The sequence below is a fragment of the Rhinolophus ferrumequinum genome, chromosome 12 (assembly GCF_004115265.2).
Source record: "Rhinolophus ferrumequinum isolate MPI-CBG mRhiFer1 chromosome 12, mRhiFer1_v1.p, whole genome shotgun sequence".
Classification (NCBI taxonomy): Eukaryota; Metazoa; Chordata; class Mammalia; order Chiroptera; family Rhinolophidae; genus Rhinolophus; species Rhinolophus ferrumequinum.
Window position 1 is genome coordinate 2851958 of NC_046295.1, and position 21604 is coordinate 2873561.

The following is a 21604-nucleotide window of genomic DNA, read 5'->3' on the forward strand; positions in this document are numbered from 1 at the left end:
CTCAGTGGACTAGGCAGAGGTCTACTAGCTGGTCTTCCTATACCTACTGTTCCATTTTTTTTTTTTTTTCAGGTTCTGCCAGGCAACCTTTTATTACATTGGAAAAGCAACACTAGATCTTGCAAAATACGTTCTGACTAACTCTAAACTTTCTGAAATTAAAAATGCATAACCACTGTAAGGTTTTTAATGAACAAAAAAGTTAAATACAAACTTTCATATGCAAAATAGATTACTGTACAACTGGTAACCTCAGAGCCAAGTACTAAATACTCTTCCACAAAATTCCCTACTGTTCCATTTGTTAACAGCTTGATTCCTTCCGTGGTTTTTTCTTCATGTTTTAAAAATATTTTATCATATATTTTATGGCATTTGAATTATTTTAAATCTTTTATTGAGGTATAATTCACATGCCATAAAAATCAAAATGTACAATTGTTTTTAGTGTATTTACAAAGCTGTGTAACCATCACCACAATCCAATTTTAGAACTTTTTTTTCTTTTAAATTTTTATTGGGGAATATTGGAACCAGAATGTTTTGTGTTTCTCCAGGGCCCATCAGCTCCAAGTCGTTGTCCTTCAGTCTAGTTGTGGAGGGCGCAGCTCAGCTCCAAGTCCAGTCGCCGTTTTCAGTCTTTACTTACTGGGGGTGCAGCCCACCCTTCCATGTGGGAATTGAACCAGCAACCTTGTTAAGAGCTCGTGCTCTAACCCACTGAGCCATCCGGCTGCCCATCTGGCAGCTTGGCAGCTCACTGTCTTCAGTCTAGTTGTGGAGGGTGCAGCTCACTGGCCCACGTGGGAATCGAACTGGCAACCCTGTTGCTCAGAGCTTGTGCTCTAACCAACTGACCCACCCAGCCACCCCCTAGAACATTTTTATCAATGCAAAAAGAAACTTTATTATCTTTAGCAGTCCTCAATAGATTTCTCTACTCTGAACATTTCATATAGAACAATCAAATAATACGTGGTTGTTGGTGGCTTCCTTTGCTCAGCATCGTGTTTTCAAGGTTCATCCATGTTGTAGCATGTATAGTAAGTACTTCATTTCTTTTTATGGCTGAATAATATTCCATTGTATGGATAGACTACATGTTATCTATTCATCATTGATGTATATTTGGGTCGTTGCCACTTTTTGGATATTGTGAACAATGCTGCTTAGGATATTCATGTAGAAAATTTGCAAACATCTGTTTTCATTTCCACTTTGGAGTGGAATTTCTGAGTCATGTGGTAATTTTATGATTAACATTTTGAGGGACTATGGAACTTTCCAAAGTGGCTGTAGCAATTTACATTACCATCAGTAAGGTATGAGGGCTCCAATTTCTTCACATCCTGACCAGTACTTGTTATTCGTGTTTTTGGTTCTAGTCATCCTGGTGCTTGTGAAGTGGTATCTCATTGTGGCTTTGATTTGAATTTGCCTAATGGTTAATGATTTTGAGTATCTTCTTGTGCATATTGGCCATGTGTATATCTTTTTTAGAGAAATGTCTTCTTCATATCTTTGCCTATTTTTTAATTGGGTTGTTTGCCCTTTTTTTGTTGAATTGAAAGAGTTCTTTATACATTCTGCATACAAATCCCTGATCAGATACTTGATTTGCAAATATTTTCTCCTATTGTGTTGGGCTTGTCTTTTTACTTTTTTAAAAATTTAATTTTTTCAATTATTGTGAGTCTTTTCACTTTATTAATGGTGTATTTTGAAGAATCTAAATTTTTAATTTTGATGTGGTTCAATTTATGTATTTCTTTTGTTGCTGTGCTTTTGTGGTTCATATCTAAGAAAATTGTCTAAGGTCACAAAGATTTATACCTGTTTTTTCCTAAGAGTTTTATGGTTTTAGCTCTTATATTTGTTTCTGTGATCCAGTTTGAGTTAGTTTTTGTATATGGTGTGAGGTAAGAGGTTAACTTCATTCTTTTGCTTGTGGATATCCAGAGTCCCAGCATTATATCTTTCTTTCTTTTTTTTAAATTAAAGTTTATTCGGGTCACAATTGTTAGTAAAGTTACATAGATTTCAGGTGTACAATTCTGTATTACATAATCTGTATATCACATTGTGTGTTCACCACCCAATCAGTTCTCCTTCCATCACCATATATTTGATCCCCTTGACCCTCATCTACCACCCTCCTCCCACCTTATCCTCTGGTAGCCACTAAAAAAAATATGGAACGCTTCACGAATTTGCATGTCATCCTTGCACAGGGGCCATGTTAATCTTCTCTGTATCATTCCAATTTTAGTATATGTGCTGCCGAAGCGAGCACCCAACATTCTTCCTTCTTTTTTTTTAATAAATTTTATTGGGGAATATTAGGGAACAGTGTGTTTCTCCAGGGCCCATCAGCTCCAAGTAGTTGTCCTTCAATCTAGTTGTGGAGGGCGCAGCTCAGCTCCGGGTCCAGTCACTGTTTTCAGTCTTTAGTTGCAGGGGGCACAGCCCACCATCCCATGTGGGAATTGAACTGGCAACCTTGTTGTTCAGAGCTGGCGCTCTAACCGACTGAGCCATCCGGCCGCTCCAACCAGCATTATTTCTTGAAAAGACTGTTTTTTCACCACTGAATTGTGTTGGTACCCTTGTTGAAAATTAATTGACCATAAATAAGAGTTTATTTCTGGACTGTCAGTTCTGTCCCATTTATCTACATGTCTGTCTTGATGCTAGTACCATACATACTGTTTGATTACTGTAGCTTTCTAGTAACGTTTGATTTGGCTTGTGTGAGTCCTCCAACTTCTGTTCTTTTTTAAGAGTGTTTTCTCTATTATAGACTCTTGCATTACCACATGAATTATAGGATTAGCTTGTGGATTTCTTCAAGAAACTCAACTGGGATTTTGGTAGGGATTGCATTGAATAGGTACATCAATTTGGGGAAAATTGCCATCTTAACAATGTTAAGTTTTCCTGTCAGTGAACGTGGAATATTTTTCTATTTAACAGAGTACTAATAGTTTTCAGTGTACAAGGCTTGCACTTCATTTGTTAAATTTACTACTCTTTTTGGATGCTGTCGTAAATAGAATTGTTTCTTTTCAGATTGTTCATTGCTAATGTATAGTAATACAGTTACTATAGTAATATAGTATGTTGATATTGTGTCGTGCAACTTTCCTGAAGTTGCTTATTTTTTCTCATAGGTTATTAGTGGATTTCTTAATATTTACTATATACAGATCATGACATTTGCAAATACAGGTAATTTTCCTTCTTTTCCAATCTGGCTGTCCTTTATTTCTTTCTCTTGTCTAATCTCTCTGGTTGGAACCTCCATTATATAGTGTTTAATAAAAGTATCAAGACCCGAATCCTTGTTTTGTTCCTGTTCTTGAGGGGGAAGCATTCAGTCTTTCACCATTAAGTATGATGTTAGCTATGGGTTTTTTGTAGATGCTTTTTATCAGATTGAAGAAGCTTCCATCTATTCATAGTCTAAGTGTTTTATCATTTTGAATTTTGTCAAGTGCTTTTTCTGCATCGATTGAGGTGATGTATGACTTTTTTTGTTTAACCTGTTGATGTGATGGATTACATTAACATATTTTCAAGTATTGAACCAGTCTTGCGTACCTGGAATAAATCCTACTTGCTTTTGGTGTATAATTCTTTTTATACATTTTGTATACAAGATTCAATTTGTGTATTTAGACCATTTATACTTAAACTGGTTGTTGAAATAGTTGTGTTATTATGAACCATGTTTGTAACTGTTTTCTATTCATTGTACTTGTTTTTTTTTTTTATTTTTGTCTTCTACTCTTTTTATGCCTATTTACTGCCCTCTCAGCACATCAATTATACTTAAAAAATTTTATGTTTATTGGTTGCCCTCGTGTTTTCAGTATGTTTATAACTAATCCAAATCCATTTTCACATAGCACCACTTCAAATAAAGTGTTAACTTCATGCTAGTAAAAATATAAATTAGTATTCTCATTTCTTCCTTCCATCCCTTATAACATTACTGTCATTCATTTCCCTTTTCCATGAGCTATAAGCACCCAGTACATTGTATTATTATTTTGAATAAATTGCTATCATTTAGATCATTTAAGAAATATAAGTCAAAAAGAATCTTGAAATTTATTTAGTAGGTCTATTGTTAGCAATGGTTGGACATAATAATTTGGAACATATTTTGTTTTTATTGTAGGATAGAGCAAATGAAAAAGTATGTTGCTCTTGGGAGCCAGTCTTTTCATTATGGTAGAAGAGGGAAAATACAAATATAGGACTGAGGAAGGTGAGGAAGAATCCTGTTATTTTGGATTATAATTGGAGTTATCAGGACAAACTTAAGATTTTTAATAAATCTAAAAACCATACGTATATTGTTGTGTGTGTGTGTGTGTGTGTGTGTGTGTGTGTGTATGTGTATTTCTTAGCTCTGTCCATTGTCCAGTTCTTGGTTTCTAAATACTGTTGCCCCACTGAAAGAAACCAGGGCTCTTACGAGAAATGGCTGATTTTAGGTATGGAGCAGGGAAAGTAATAGGTGAGCCTGGAATGTCTTCATTGGTCAGAAAGTAAGGAAGTGCTCAAATACTAAAAGGAATATGTCAGGACATAGACTTACAGGGGCTCCCACTGGCCATATACATATAGGATAATTTGAACATTAAAAAATAATAATGGCAATGGATTATAGCACCTTGAATAAAGAATCCATGGGGCGGCCGTATGTCTCAGTTGGTTAGAGCGCAAGTTCTTCACAAGGCTGCTGGTTCAATTCCCGCATGGGATGATGGGCTGTGCCCCCTGCAACTAAAGATTGAAAATGGTGACTGGACTTGGAAGTGATGGGCCCTGGAGAAGCACACTGTTTCCCAATATTCCCCAATAAAATTTATTTAAAAAAAAAAGAAAGAATCCATTAAGTCATACTACCGTGTTTCTCCGAAAATAAGACCTAGCCGGACCATCAGCTCTAATGCATCTTTTGGAGCAAAAATTAATACAAGACCCAGTCTTATTTGAATATAATATAAGACCGGGTATAATATAATATAATATAATATAATATAATATAATATAATATAATATAATACTGGGTCTTATATTAATTTTTGCTCCAAAAGACGCATTAGAGCTGATGGTCCGGCTAGGTCTTATTTTCGGGGAAACACGGTAATACTTAAAGTTGATAAAAAATCATCTCCATAGATGTAGCACTTCTGTGTTATTTTATGATTAAAGCTTTGTGTTCTGTTTTAATAGTATATGGTAGGGTTATGTACTCCCTACTTCACCTTTGCTCTTCTTTTTTCTTTGTTTTCTTGGCTCCTCCTGCATGGTTATTTCTTCACATGAATTTTGGAGTCTTCATGTCTATTTTTAGAAAAAGGCTTGTTGGTAATTTTTTTTATTGGGAATATGTTGAATTTATAAATTAGGGCAATATTTATGATACTGTTTTTTCTATCTAAAAACAGTATGTGTTTCCATTTGTTCAATTCTACTTCTTTTGTTCGTTTAGGGAAGTTTTAAAGTAGCTGTTGGTAGGATTTGCACATTTATGTTAAGTGTACCCCCACTTCATCCTCCCTGCCTCCTTTCTGGTTGTTCATACAAATGGGGTATTTTCTCTCAATATATCTTTTAAGTGGTTGTCTTTCTTTTCCTTCCTTCCGTCCTTCTTTCCTTCCTTCCTTCTTACTTACCTACCTACTGACCTACCTACATGAAGTCTGTGATTTCTAGATATATTAATTTCATGTCTTTTAAAGAATGCTCTTTTGTTTGCCGTAGTTTTTTATTTGATTGTTTTGGGTTTTCTCCATTTACAATCATCATCTGTTAATGAATTTCCAAGTTGTTTCTAAGATTTGGCTATTATTCTGTCAGTGGTTTCCAGTACTTTGTGTATTACATGTGATTTGGTAGTAATCATAGTTACTGAAGTTTACACAATTTCTAATGGAAAAATAACATACATATGTATTATGTATATATTATATATTATATATATTATATTATATATACACACATATATATTGTATATATATGTGTGTATAACATATATACACACATATATATGTACAAGATAAAAATTAAAAAAAAAAAAGCTATGGAAGGGTGCCACCCCTTCACTTTCAGACCCTTTCATTAAAAGTAAATACTTCAAACATCTCTTGAGTCCTTGCTGTGAATGCTAATTTTATTCACTGTCTTTCTTATTTTTGTTACCTATAGAATTGTTTTTATGGGTAGTACCTGGACTCCTTTTGATGTAAGATGAGAAAATATTTGCTGTTATATTTCTTACATCTTCTACCTCCCAATTTCTATTATTTGTAACTTTAGTTTACATCATCAAAATTTATGATAGTTACATTTTGTTCTCTTACAATTGTTCAATGCTTTATAGATTGACAATAAACAGGGTTTATAATATTGATAATAGTTATGTTGATATTACCTTCACTGTGTTTCCAGAAGCAATCTATTTCCCGTTTCTACTCCACAGCCCAAAGCGTGTGTACTGTCATCCCTCATCTAGACCTCTGCAGTAGGCTCTTCGTTGGTCCCCTGCGTGTACGTTTTCTTCCTTTTTTTGGAAAATGAGATGAAATTTACATAACTGAAAATTTGCCGTTTTTTCAAGTGTCCAATTCAGTGGTTTTTAGTTTATTCACCATGTTGTACAACCATCACCACTATCTAATTCCAGAATACTTTCATTACCTCCAAACAAATCCATACCCCGTAGCCAGTCCCTCCTCATTCCCCTCTGCCCCAGTTTTCAGAAACCATTAATCTCCTTTCTGTCTTTATGGATTTGCTTGTACTAGATATTTCATAGAAATAGAATAAAAAAAAATGCAGCCTTTGGTATCTGGCTTCTTTCAGCCTAATGTTTTCAGGGTTCATCTATGCTACAGTGTTTATCAGTACTTCATTCCTTTTTTATGGCTGAATAATGTTCCATTGTATCTACACACCACATTTTGTATGTTTCTACTTTTTGGATATTACGAATAATGCTGCTGAACACTTGTGTACAATTATTTGTTTGAACATATGTTTTCATTTCTTTTGGGTAGATACCTAGGAGTAGAATCATTGGGTCATTGGTAATTTTATGTTTAGTTTTTTGGAAGAGCCACTAAACTTTTCCACAGTGGCTGCACCATTTTTAAATTTTCACCAACAACATACAAAGGTTCTTATTTTTCTACATCTTTGCCAACATGGTTCCTTTTGTTTTCTTCTTTTTTTTGGTTATAACTATTCTACTGGTTATGAAGTGATAACCTCATTGTGCTTTTGATTTTTATTTCTCTAATAACAAATGATTTGCATTTCTCTAATAACATATGAGTATTATTTCCTGGGGTTATTGGCCATTTGTATATTTCCTTTGGGGAAATACCTATTTAGACCCTTTCCCATTTCTCAATTGGGTTTGCCTTTTTGTTGTGAGTAGGAAGATTTCTTATATAATTTGGATATTAACCCCATATCGTATATATGATTTGCAAGTATTTTCTACTCTGTGGGTTGTTTTTTTCACTTTCGTGGTAATTTTGATGAAGTCTGATTTATCTACTGTTTTCTTTTGCTGCTTATGCTTTTTTTGTCATAGTTAAGACACTGTTGCCTAATTCAAGGTCATGAAGATTTATACATGTGTTTCCTCCTAAGAGTATCGTGGCTCTTACAGTTAGTTGTGTCTTAGATCCATTTTGGAGTAACTTTTGTTATATGGTGTGAGGAAAGGGTCCACCTCCATTCTTCTGTGGGTGGATATCTAGTGTCCCACCACTGTGTGTTGAAAAGACTATTTTTCCACCATTGAATGGTCTTGATATCCTTGTCTAAAACCAATTGACCATAAAAGTGTTTATTTCTGAACTCTCAAATTCCATTGATTTGTATGTTTATTTTTGTGCCACTATCACCCTGTTTGATTACTGTAGCTTTGTAGTAAGTTTTGAAGTCAGGAAGTCTCCCAATTAAGTCCTGCAAATAGGTCTTTCAACATAGTCTTTTTTTTTTTTTTTGAGATTGTTTTGGCTATTTGGGGTCCCTGGCAATTACATTTGAATTTTAGTGTCAGTCTTTCTGCAAAAAAAAAGTTGGAATTTAGATGTGCAGATGATTTGGGGAAGTATTGCCATCTTAACAATATTAAATTTTCCATGAACACGGGATATCTTTTTGTTTTCTTAGGTCTTCCTTAATTTCTTTCAATGATTTTTTTTTTTTTATAGCTTTTCAGTGTACAGTCTTGAACTTTCTTGGTTAAGTTTCTTCCTAAGTACTCTATTCTTTTTGGTGTCGTTTTCCTAATCCATTTTTGGAGTGTTTACTGATAGTATATAGAAATACACCTGATTTTGTATATTAAACTTGTATCATGTAACTTTGAGTCCATTTATTAGCTCAGATAGTTTTTTGGTGGACTCTTTGGGATTTCCTCTATATAAGATCATATCATCTATGAATAGAAATAGTGTTACTTATTCCCCTCCCCCCCATCTGGATGCCTTTTCTTTTTTCTTTTCTTTCTCCCTCCCTCCCTCCCTCCCTTCCTCCCTCCTTCCTTCCTTTCTTGCCTAATTACCTTGGCTAGAATCTCCTGTACAGCATTGAATAGAAGTGGTGAGAACAGACATCCTTGTCTTGTTTCTTATCTTAAGAAGACTTTCAGTTTTTCATCATTGAGTATGATGTTAGTTGTAGGTTTTTTCCATCAGTGCCTTTTATCAGGCTGAGGAAGTTTACTTCTATTACTAGTTGAGGGTTGGGTTTTTTTTTTTTAATTGTTGAAGCGTGTTGGATATTGTCAAATGCTTTTTTTGCGTCAGTTGCGATGATCACATATTTAAAAAATGCTTTCCTTTATTCTGTTGATGAGGTGTATTTGATTGATTTTTGTATGCTGAATCACCCTTTTATTCCTGGGATAAATTGCACTTGGTCATGGTGCATAAACCTTTTAATATACTAGATTTGGCTTGCTAGTACTTTATTGAGGGTTTTTATCTTTATATTCATAAGGGTTATTGGTCTGTAATTCCCTAGTATATCCTTGCTTCCTTCTATTTTCTACGGTGTAGCCTGAGTGATCTTTTTAAAAAACAAGATTGAATATAGAAATAAGATTCCCCAACTTGACAAAAATCTATTGGAAATGTATAGCAAACATTATACTAAATGGTGAAATACTAAAGCATTTTCATTAAAGACATTGACAAAATAAGGGAACTTGTTATCCTTGCTAACATTCTGTATTGGACTTGAGGTTTTAGCTAAAGTAAAAACGGCAAGAGAAGGAAATGAGAACTTAACATTTGAGTAGAAAATATAACTGCCAACATTTCTGAATAATGATTGATCACCTTTTTATAAAATTGAAGAGAAACACTTATTAAACCTATTAACATTTCATAGATTTGCCAGAAAACAGATTATGTAAAATATCACTAAGCTTTCCACATGCTATCAATATGTGATTAGAAAATATAACGTAGAAATAAAAGCATTCACAAGAGCAAGAAATAGCCTTTGAAAACATGTGCAGGAGCTGTATGAAACGGCCTCTATGTCTTTATTGATGAAAAAAACCAAGACCTGAAAATATGGAGCATTATACCCTGCTCTAAAGGGAAAGACTTACGGTTTTAATAATGTCAGATTTCTAAATATTAAACAACAAATTTAATGTAATCCCGTTGAATATCCTAACAGGTTTAGTTTAAATTTAATCTGAAAGAGAATGTGTTTAAGAATAACTAAAACATTTTGGAAAATAATAACTATTGGGAGTGGTGCTTACCCTAAATTACATATAGCAAAACATAATGTACAGTTAATAAGTAAAGCAGCAGAGGTCATTAAAATAGCAGTAGACTAAGAACTTTACAGCAAAACACTAGCGTCCAGAAAGTGACTTTTAAAGGTATTTAGTATACAATTGTTTGGTATTTGAAATCAGCAGAAAAATAGTGGCTATTTAATAAATAATGCTGGCCAAACTTTATGCATTTTACGTAAAATGAAGTTCAGAGTCCTGTGGAATAGTGAACAGCAGAAATGAAAGTATTCAGTGTTAGGACAAAGTATTACAAATTTGTCTGTAATCATTGGGGTGGAAAAATCGTGTATTTTATTTTAATTTGTTAACTGTACCTTTCTTAATTACCTATGCAATTAGTATTGTGACCAATCTTTAATAAGGTTTGTTTTGAGAACTAACAGTGCCTTTTCTTCATCCCATTATCCATATTCCAGAAACAACCATTTAAAACCCTTTTGGGGGCAGATGGGTGGCTCAGTTGGTTAGAACGGGAGCTCTGGGCGCCGGGGCTGCCGGTTCGATTCCCGCATGGGCCAGTGAGCTGTGCCCTCCGCAACTAGATTGAAGTCAGTGAGCTACCGCTCAGCTCCCGGGTGGCCAGATGGCTCAGTTGGTTGGAGTGGTGGTTCTCAACCACAAGATTGCTGGTTCGCCTCCCACCAGGGATGGTGGGCTGCGCCACCTGCAACCAACAACAGCAACTAGACCTGGAGCTGAGCTGCGCCCTCACAACTAAGATTGAAAGGACAACAACTTGACTTGGAAAAAGTCCCGGAAGTACACACGGTTCCCCAATAAAGTCCTGTACCCCTTCCCCAATAAAAAAAAATTAAAAAAAAATCCTTTTGGCTGATTCTTTTGGGCACATATCACCACATTTTAAATTGTATACATGTATTTCTGCTTTTGGAATTTTCATACCTAGGTATTATTTATCTGTTGACTGTTTTTGCTTTGGAGGATGAGGCTTTGAATCTCTTTCGCCCAGCCCACCCTCCACCACACACATGTACCTTCTCTTTTGCTCCCATCCTCACTCCATGGTTCTATGGTAATTTGGCTACCATACTTCTGGGTCTAAATGAATGTTGCTATGATGTGTTTTTTAAAAAACAGCTTTATTTTGATATAACTCATTTTCCATAAAATTCCCCCATTTAAAATGTACAGTTCAGTGGTTTTTGGTATATTTACAGAGGTTGTACATCACCACAATCAATTACAGAATACTTTCATTCCCCCAAAAGAAACTCAGTTTTTAGCTGTCGCTGCTCAGTCTCTATCCTGGCCAGCCCTAGGCAACCACTAATCTACTGTGTCCCTTTTGATTTGCCTATTCTTGACATTTTATATAAATGGAATTATACAATATGTACTCCTTTGTGACTTCTTTCATTCAGCATAATGTTTTCAAGGTTCATCCATGTTGTACATGTATCGGTAGTTTATTTCTTTTTATTACCAAATACTACATTGCGTGGATTTGCAGTTCATCAGCTGGTGGACATTTGGGTTGTTTCCATCTTTTGAATATTTTGAATAATGCTTCTTTGATCATTCTGGTACAAGATTTTGTATGGTCATACGTTTTCATTTGAAATCCTTTTTAAGGAAGACACTAAGCCTAAAAGTTACAAAGGCAGAAGGTATACTATATAAAAAGATAAAGCGTTGGTGCAACAAAATATCACAACAAGTTGAATTTAAAAAGTGAGTGACAGGAGAAAGACCTGTAATATAAATCATGAATTAATATCTGTATTTAAAGAATTATTAATCAAAATGTAAAAGACAACTCAGTGACAAGATAGGCAAACAATAAGTTAATTTACAAAAGAAATGATAAATGGTCATTAAGCTTATCAGTTAACTCAATTTTAGTTCAGAAAATTGGGTGAAACCTGATGGAAAGTAACATTTCCCCATGTATTATCAGAGATTTATAATATTTAATGTTGAATGGTATACCAGTGATTCTTAACATATTTTATGAGGCCCCCCTCTACTGACCTGGAATGAAGTGTCCAGATAATGTAAGTTGCTCATGTACATAATTAAAATAAAATCCCTAAATACAATATTGAGATCAAAGGAAGCTAATTTATGGTAAAATACTCTATTTCAATATGTACGTTTTCTGCTGTGATTATTAAAATATAAATAAGTTAGGATTTAAGAGAAGTTAGAAGAACAGAAGCTATTCTACGCAGGAAGTAGAGGAAAATAAAAACCAGATGGGATAAACGGTTAATAGAATAAAAACTAATATTGGCTTTCAAACTACCAAGGACGTTTTTCACAGAAATAGAACATATAGTCCTAAAATTCATATGGAACCATAAAAGACCATGGATAGCCTCGGCAAGCTTGAGAAATAAGAACAAAGTGGGAGGTATAATGATACCTGACATCAAATTATACTGCAAGGCTCCAGTAATCAAAACAGCATGGTACTGGCATAAAAACAGACACATAGATTAATGGAACAGAATATAGAGCCCAGAAATAAATCCAGGCCTGTATGGTCATTTAATGTATGACAGTGGAAGCAAGAATTTACGGTGCGGTAAAGACAGTCTATTCAATAAATGGTGCTGGGAAACCTGGACAGACACATGCAAAAAAATGAAGCTGGACCACCTCCTTACACCATATACAAGAATAAATTCAAAATGGATTAAAGACTTAAATGTAAGATCTGAAACCATAAAATTCCTAGAAGAAAATACAGGAAGAAACTTTACAGACATTACCTGGAATAAGATTTTTACTGATATATCCCTTCAGACAAGGGAAATAGAAGGAAAAATAAGCATGTGGGATTACATCAAACTAAAAAGTTTTTTCACAGCAAAGGAAACCATCAATAAAACAAAAAGGGATCCTACTGAATGGGAGAAGATACTTGCCAATGAGGTATCTGATAAGAGGTTAATATCCCAAATTTATTTAAAAACTCACTCAACTCAACTCCAAAAAAACAACCCAATTAAAAAATGGGCAGAGGACATGAAGAGACATGTTTCTAAAAAGGACATACAGAAGGCAAACAGACATATGAAAAAATGCTCAACCTCATGATCATTAGAGAAATGCAAATAAAAACCACAACGAGATACCACCTCACCCCAGTCAAAATGGCTATCATCAGTAATTCAACAAACAACAAGTGCTGGCGAGGATGTGGAGCAAAGGGAACCCTTGTGCACTGTTGGTGGGATTGCAGATTGGTGCAGCCACTATGGAAAACAGTATGGAGGTATCAAAAATCTGAAAATGGAACTACCCTATGATCCAGTAATTCCACTCCTAGGTATCTATCCGGAGAAATCCAAAACTTTAACTCAAAATAATTTATGAATCCCTATGTTTATTGCAGCACTGTACACAATAGCCATGACATGGAAACAACCGAAATGCGCATCGGTAGACGACTGGATTAAGAAACTGTGGTACATTTATACAATGGTGTGTTACGCAGCCATAAAGAAGAAAGAAATCTTACCATTTGCTACAACATGGATGGACCTAGAGAATATTATGTTAAGTGAAATAAGTCAGACAGAGAAAGACAAATACCATATGAGATCATTTATATGTGGAATCTAAAGAAAAGAATAAGTGAATGAACTAATGAGAAACAGTCTCAGAGACATAGAAGAAAAACAGGGTTGCTAGAATGGGTGGGTAGGGATAAGGGGGAATTAGAAAGCACAGTCGGTAACCACAAGATTGCCACGAGGATACGAAAGTCAATTTGGGGAATGTAATCAATAATGTTGTAAAGATTTTGTAGGGTATCCGATAGAGTCTTGTATCATCAGGGAGACCACCTCAGGGATGATGTAGATGCCTGATCACTGCACTGTGCACCTGAAGCTGAAGCTGAACAATAATGAATGTCAACTACAATTTTATATATATATAAATAATATATATATTTATATTAATAATAAATATATATATTTTTTTATATATATTATATATATTATATATTATATATTATATATTATATATAATATATATAATATATATAACATATATATTATATATATAATATATATATATAAAATATATAATATATATAACATATTATATATAATATATATAATATAATATATATAATATAATATAATATATATATTATATAATATATGTATTATATATTATATAATATATAATAATAAATATATATATAATATATATATTTACAAGAAGCGGAGTACAGCATTAGGAATAGAGACCATGGAAATGTAATGGCTCTGTGCCATGTCAGAGGGGTAGTGGAGGGGGGAGGGCTGTTGTCACTTTGTGAGGGATATAAATGATAAATGTCTAATTATTACATTTTTTTGTACACCTGAAACTAATTAAAAAAAAGTTCTAAAACAATAAAAAAATAGCTTTCCAATAAGTAAAAAATATAAAAATAAAAGGATAAAAACTATTTTTCAAAAAACAAACAAACACAAACCTCATATTGGGTTAGTAATAACAGATCAAACTTATTTGTATGTAAGAGACCGAGACAGTAGCCTGAATTGAGGAAGGGATAACATACCAAGATAAATGTTAGATTGTCAGTGAGCAAAGTTGATATTCTTACAAATGAGCTGTTCCTTACTAACTTTGAGTCAAGATAATTCTGTATTGGGATATGGGAAAGGGTGATGACATAGTGACTATTGGAAGATTCAGTTCTCATTGATGCCAAGTCCAACGGAAGTTCTCTCTTCTCAGTAATATATTTGAAAATTCAGTGAATGTAATTAGTTACCCTACTTTTTTTTTTTTTCGTTTTTGATGGGTAGTGTGTAAAACAGTTTATCAGAATTCCTCTGATCTTAGGGCAACAAGTTTGTACTTGAAGGAGCACATGTGTCTGTCTGTGGAGTTCTTCTGCGTTGCATGCCTCCCAGTGCTAATGTACCTCATGCATCTTGCCTAACACAGGCTGGTGGTTCCATACAAAGTGGCACACAGAATTGCCACAGGTACATCTAAATGGCCTGAAGAAGCTGAGTTCTAGGGACCTAACTCCTGTACATCTTTGGAAAATAAGTTAATGCATGGAATGGAAGAATAATTTGTTGTCTGACTACAGTGTAGAGGAAGTTTAAAAATATATTTGAATAGATCTTAATATCAGGTTAATTTTGTATATTTTTTCAGAATTATTGATAATATAAAAATTAAAGTATATGGGGAAGGAATGTCCTTGTGCAGGTTAAACACATTATTGGAGGGAAAATGTAGTATTTCTTGTTTTTAAAATTCTGAAGGTTTTAATATTCACATTTCTCCCTAATTCTGTCTGTGTAATTTTGTATTCTTTTCTGTACAGAGGCTCTCTAAATTTTATAAGCTTTAGGCCCTGCAAAGCCTGGATCCAACCATGGCGACAATCCAACATGTTCCTTTACTTTTTCCAAATGTGTCCTAAGAGCTGGTTCAGTCCACTGAGATCTGCTACTGTGAACAAATAGATATTGGTGTTTGGCTGGGCAGTAAATAGAGGCATTATTTTGGGGGATTATCTGTTAAAATTAAGGATGTCCAGATCTCGAAATTCCACTTCCTGTATGTGTGAGAAATACTTATGCATGTGCTTATTCAGGGGACAAGGACGCTGAGTACAGGTTGTATGAGTATAGGGCTTTGAAAAGCACATTAAGGGTTTTGAACTCAGATAGTTTAGAAATAATTAAAGGATTGTAAGCTAAGGGTGAATTCTATGCATAGAATTGTTTTTGGAAAATTGAATGCAGCAATTGGAGTGAGTGGGACGCTGGATTTAAATGATAGTCTGATAAAATTAGGGAAGTTAGGAGGGAGAGCTAGCCTTTGTGGGAATGAACTTTGTTTCAGTAGATTGAGGTTGAATTGCTTGTTGGACTTGTAAATGGAAGTGTCTTCAGGTTAAGTATGTGCAACAAAGTCAGAGAAACTTGGGATGGAAATATTGAAAACTATTTTCTATGACAAAAAGAGTAACACATGTTATCTCAGGTATTATCTCCTGGTATACTAGCAAAAAAACCTGATCCTGCAATACTTGCCTGTGACAAGTATTTATTAGCTATTCTCTCTGTGCTTGAAGGTGACGAAACCATTGTAAATAGTGTGCTGCAATTGAGAATTTTCACTGATAATTGTGGCCTTTCCTCTAATTAGTCAGACTTAGTAATGTAAAATTTTAATATGCCAAATTACTTTGGTGGTGCTTAAGAAGAGACAAATTGAAGGTGACATGATGTTATAAAGTTCTCTAACAGTCTGAAGAAAAGTGGTGAATATTAAGCAGAAGATTGATTTTATAAACATGCTACATGTACCACATTCTTTAAAACATGTTTATTTTGAAAAGATAGGTAAAAACAAAAATAAGGATAAAGCTGTTGGAGTGAATCTCAAGGAGATGGTAGATTTCCTAAATCCCGAGTTAACTAGCTGTATCTGGGGAGTCTGTATCCTAACTCACTAACTCAAGTGCTTATACTTTTTTTTTTTCTTAACTAGGAATTGTGGTGCTTGGAATAAACAGAGCTTATGCCAAAAATTCATTCAGTAAAAATCTTGTAAAAATGGTGAGTGTAAATATTAAACTGTTTGCTACTAATATTAAGCCATAGTGTTGACATCAATCTGAAAAAATTCCCTTTTTCTTCTTACTCTCCCTGTTTCTTTTTAGTTCTCAAAAGCTGTGGATGCTTTAAAATCTGATAAGAAAGTGCGGACTGTAATAGTCAGGAGTGAAGTCCCAGGGATATTCTGTGCTGGTATGTAAATCAATTTTATTATGTAATTAAATTGTAGTCTAATTTTTCCTCAGTAATAGCCTATTTTCCATCATAAAGTGTTCTGTGGTTTGAATTCCATTACCAACAATTCCTCTTTGTCTTTTTTTTTTTTAACTGGTTTACAAGAAAAAAGATGCTTTGTCAGTATTAGAAACTTTTGCAATGAGTAGATTGTTTTGGAAGTTGAAAAAACACTTTGAGTCATTAAAAATATTTGTAGTGCATGAATGATATTAATGAAAGATCAGCTGAGAAGGAAAATTGGGTTTCCTACCCACAACAGTGTGCCTTGTATTTATTTGTGGCTCAAAAAATACCTTAATTGACTAGCAGAAGCTGCCCCAGTACAAAGTGTTAAGTATAGACATTGGCTTTGAAGCTTGGTGTTTGTAGTAGTGCCCACTTAAGTATATGTCCATGGAATGTATTTTAAAATTGGTATTTGCATCAGTTGAAGATAAATGTTTTAATTTTTTGTTTTCCATTTGTACTGAATTACCAAAAGGTAAAGCTTAAGTTGTTTTGCATTTTCCATATTTGTAAATATTTCTAAGCCATGAGATTGAATGATCTGTTTTAGCTAGTAAAAATGTGGATGATTAAGATAAAAAATACTAATAACATGCAGTATCATTGTAATTTACTAATAAGCAAATGAAGGTGGAACTTGATTAAAGCATAAAATTTTTTATTCAGTAAAAATATAAATGGGATAATCCCCTTGAGGTAATCAATGTTTGAGGGAACGACATACAGTATTTAATTCACTAACCAGGTATCGAGCATTTGCAGTATACCTAGAATGATGTTGAGAACATGGGGAAATATTTCTAGACAGAACGTTTTTTGATGTGTCCTAGTTGTGAAACTGATTTTCTTCAATTTTATTCTTGTGCTTCAGTTTTTCAAGCGTCATATTCTGTGTCTTCCACCTTAAAATACTGCAGAATTTTATGGTATGTAGGAACATTCAGTGTAAATGAATTAATTTTGGCTTCTGTTGTAATGTAGCATACCTACAACGGTTAGTTTTAACCCAGTTTGGTAACCAAAGACAGTAAAATTATACTCCTCAGCGGCTGGGTGCTCATGTGTTTAGCGTCTGCCTTTACATCTGTCAAATGCGAGTGACACCGTCTGCCTGTCCAGTGCGACCTCCAGCCTGTTGGATTCAGTGTAGGTAAAGCATGGTCAATAGTAAGTGATGGCTGTTCATAGTCTTTATTAGGGCTTCCCACATATTTCCATTTTATTCCTTTAACAATGTGAGCAACTTACACTGAGATGGTAGAATTCTTGTATCAATGACTTTAGGACAGGTGAATGAATATGACTCCAGGGGACTGAGCCGAACGCCATTCTGATGGCATCAGGTCCTCTGAGGGTCGGAGGGGCTTAGTGGGAGGATCTGGAGCAGTTAGGGGCCTTTAGAGACGGCCAGTGATGTGAGTCTCTGAGGAGTGACGCAGTCAGGGCAGGGGCAAGACCGTGCTTCAGAACTAGGCCTTGGGGATCATGCTAGCATTACCTTCTTTCTGTTGGTCATAGGTTTCGAAGTTACTACGCTGTAGCTGCTGGGCGGATTCTTTTTATGTCACCTGTTCCGTTGCTGCCCACATGGTTTGCATTTCCACATTATTTATATTCTTTGAAAAACGCTTTAATACTTGAGTACAGTTCATGGATGTCTTTTATAGGTTGCCTATATGGGGACATACTAAATAATATACCAAATGTTTTTTACCAGATTATTAAATTAGCTTTGAAAACTTTTTTCTAAGTGTTAATCAAATCTGATGTCTTTGCTGTGTTAGCTTTTAAATTTTACAGGTTAGGATAATCTATATTTTAAGTCATAAGAACTGATGCTGTATTTTGTCAAAAATAATTAGTGTTTGAATTCTAGAAAAATTGGGACAAATCATTTATTTTAGGAACTCAGTATTTAGTAATGGAACCATTCTTTCAAATTTCTCTGAAAGGTTTTCTTCCATTTATTTGAAACAGGCAGTTTAGTAGGTCTGTGTTTATTAATATGCACAGATTAAGTGTAAGTCCAGATAAACGTAAAATATTAGTATAAAATACTAATTTTAATCAGGCCTCATTTGTTAGTTATTGTTGAAGAGTACAGTCTTTCACATGATTAGAGTTTTAATTTTTATTCTGAAGTAGTAATATTCAAAAGAAAAATCCCCCCAAACAACATACTCATTAATTGAGGGCTATTCTCTTAGCCCTAGCAGCCCCCTAAAGTTACTCCTTTTCCCTCTTTCCTTTCTGCCGCCGCACCGGTTTGTCTTTGTACATCTGTATTCCAGTGGCATCTTGTTCATTTCCAAAAACATAAAGCTTACGAAGTATGCTTGCCTCAGATTTCTTGAGGAAGGGAATTTCTCTTTTTCTTATTTGAAAATCATCTTTTGCGTTCTCTGAACACAGTACGTAATAGGACCGAGCATGTGTTTGCTGCAATTAACCAGCCTTTAAACTGCTGCGATTTGCTGATGTTCTTTTCAGGGACCGTTGAGATGCGTTTAGCAGTTTCTTTGGATTGTCTCTGACCACCCTCCTATTCACTGAGAGTGTTTCTGGCTCCGGACTGGTTCATCTTTTTTCTGCTTCATTTTTCTAATATTCTAGAAAACAGATAATTAAGCGATCCCTGCATGCATTGGAGGTTGGACTGAGTGATTACTGACTTCCCATTTAAATTTATTTAGAATCGATAACCATATTTCACTTACATTTTTAAAATACAATTTTAGTTTTTTTAAAAATAGGTAGTAGGTCAAAATATATGAAATGTGTACAAAATGTATGAAAAAGTACACAAAGAGAAAAGTTCTGCTGTCACTGTACTCCCTCCACTCCATTCTTCCCCTAATAAAAATAGCAATTTTTATTTTAATTATCCTTCTAGTACTTCATTATACAAGTGCATACAAATATACGTAAATATACAAATGCACTCAGTAGAATGTTGAAATATTTAACGTGATAATGTGAAGACTGTATTATACTGTGGAAAATACATGTTGTAAGAGAGCTGTATATGAAATGGTATGCCCATTATGACTGCAGCTGTGTAAACTTTGTCTACAAATCAGGTCATGGATTAAGAGTGATATTTTCTTTTCTCCAATTTTCTGTAATAATTGTCATAGTAATTATATTGAGTCTATACAAAGTAAATAATTTTGGAAAAATTACCAAGTGTGTTAGTGTATTTTTTGGTTGTGATAAGTAAAATTGTGACATTAACTGAGTTTTTGATTATTTTGTTACAACATTTGAGAGGAAGGATTTTTAGAATAAAAATATCTTACAGAACAATTCACATGCTTTTATTTTATAGAATGCCTGTAAGGGTAGGGACCTGATTAAAGGGGTGGCTTAACTGGAACTACTTCTGACTCTTAAGGCAGAGTTTTCTTTATTATACCAGTGATTCTTCTATATTTCTTTATTATACCAGTTTTCTTTATTATACCAGTGGTCTTCCGGGATATGCGGTCTCCGTTCTAAGTTCTTGAAATTTCACATACTTACACATCATAGTGGTCCTGCGTTGACTGAGAAGGTGCGTAATGTCAAAATGCCATTCTGGTTATAGTAATGTATTTAAATAGATTTTCTGTTTTAACCACAACAATATCTAAGCACAGAAAAAGTATGTATCATAGCTCTCATGGCTGTAGACAAGTTTCCTACAAGTGCATGTTTGCAGATACCATGCCATACCCTCGGCATGACTCCAGGTTGGGAATCACTGTGGTGGTCTCGTTTTTGTAGGTTAGAACACGACTCTGGGGTCATCATGGCTTGCTTGTACTTTTCATACAATACGGAGACATGTCATTTTGATAGTCAAAGCTCATTGTGAAGCACTGGCTACATAATTTGTATAAGAGATTGGCTTGAATGTGTGCTCTGCTGAATGTTTTAGGAATTGTTTATCCATCTAAAAATTTTATCTCACACACACTCTCTCACACACACACACACACACACACACACACACAGGAAAGCTGAAATAATGCTATTTCAAAATGTATAGGTAGTAAAAATTTTAATATATTTGCCTAAAATTAAGAAAAAGTCCATTTGGCTATGCTACTGCATTGGTTGTAAACATGTAATCCTCATCATCTGTTTATTTTTGTTCTTCTAGAGTTCTAAAACTAAGTAGCAAAGTACTTAGTTTGGATTGTTTTTACCGTAAAATTTTTAAAGTGAAATTTTATGAGAAATTACTGAGACTGAGGAGTTTTTTCCTTTGAAATTCCTAAAATAGACCATAAACAATTCTTGGTAATTGATTCCTGTATATAGCAATCTAAATTGAGTGTTTCACTGAGTTATACCAGCTTGGGTTTTTTTTGTTTTTTTTTTAAAAGAAAGGTAGTTTTGCTTCTGCTTTTGAATTCTAGTACATTGTGTTCTGACTAAAAACTTCTCACTAAAATTGTCAACATGCTTTATTGAATGTTTTGTGTATTGTTCAAATGGATACAGATGTCATAATGGGGTTAGATACATGGTGGCCTCTGATTAATGAACTTATTCAATATTGTCTCAGAACCTCAGTTATATTTATGTATTTGAATGTTATATGTAAGTTACATTTATGTATTTGAATTTTAATCCCTTAGAGGGTTCGCTAAGTAAAGTGAAAGGATACCCGCAATTCATTCATATTAGTTTAGCATAGGGTTCTTTTGTTGTATATAATTTTTTTGAATTAAAAAATCTTGTATCGAGGTATGAATTACTTGCAATTCTATGTACCAGTTTTAAGTATATAATTGATGAGTTTTGACAGACATTTAAACCATGATCACAGTTGTGATATAGAATATGTCATCACTTAAAATGCTCTCTTGTGCTCACTTATAATCAATCATTTCCCCCACTCTGACGCCTTAAACCCTCAGTTCCTTATTCTTACCATAGTTTGCCTCTTCCAGAA

General features: G+C 34.2%; 1 protein-coding gene and 1 non-coding gene across 5 annotated transcripts in view; one reads left to right on the plus strand and one right to left on the minus strand.

Annotated features, from left to right (window-relative positions):
- Positions 1–21604, plus strand: part of AUH (AU RNA binding methylglutaconyl-CoA hydratase) — a 156302-nt gene that overhangs the window by 3076 nt on the left and 131622 nt on the right. For 3 of the 4 annotated variants that reach the window (XM_033123439.1, XM_033123437.1, XM_033123436.1), the window contains exons 2-3: positions 16352–16419; positions 16524–16611. The exons of the other annotated variant lie outside the window; for it this stretch is intronic. In XM_033123439.1, coding sequence (XP_032979330.1) covers positions 16352–16419; positions 16524–16611 — 156 coding nt within the window. The remainder of the gene's footprint in view (positions 1–16351; positions 16420–16523; positions 16612–21604) is intronic. 4 annotated transcript variants of the gene reach the window in all.
- LOC117032577 (U6 spliceosomal RNA) lies at positions 2187–2293 on the minus strand. Its single transcript, XR_004424761.1, has one exon. It is a non-coding gene; the product is annotated as a U6 spliceosomal RNA (small nuclear RNA).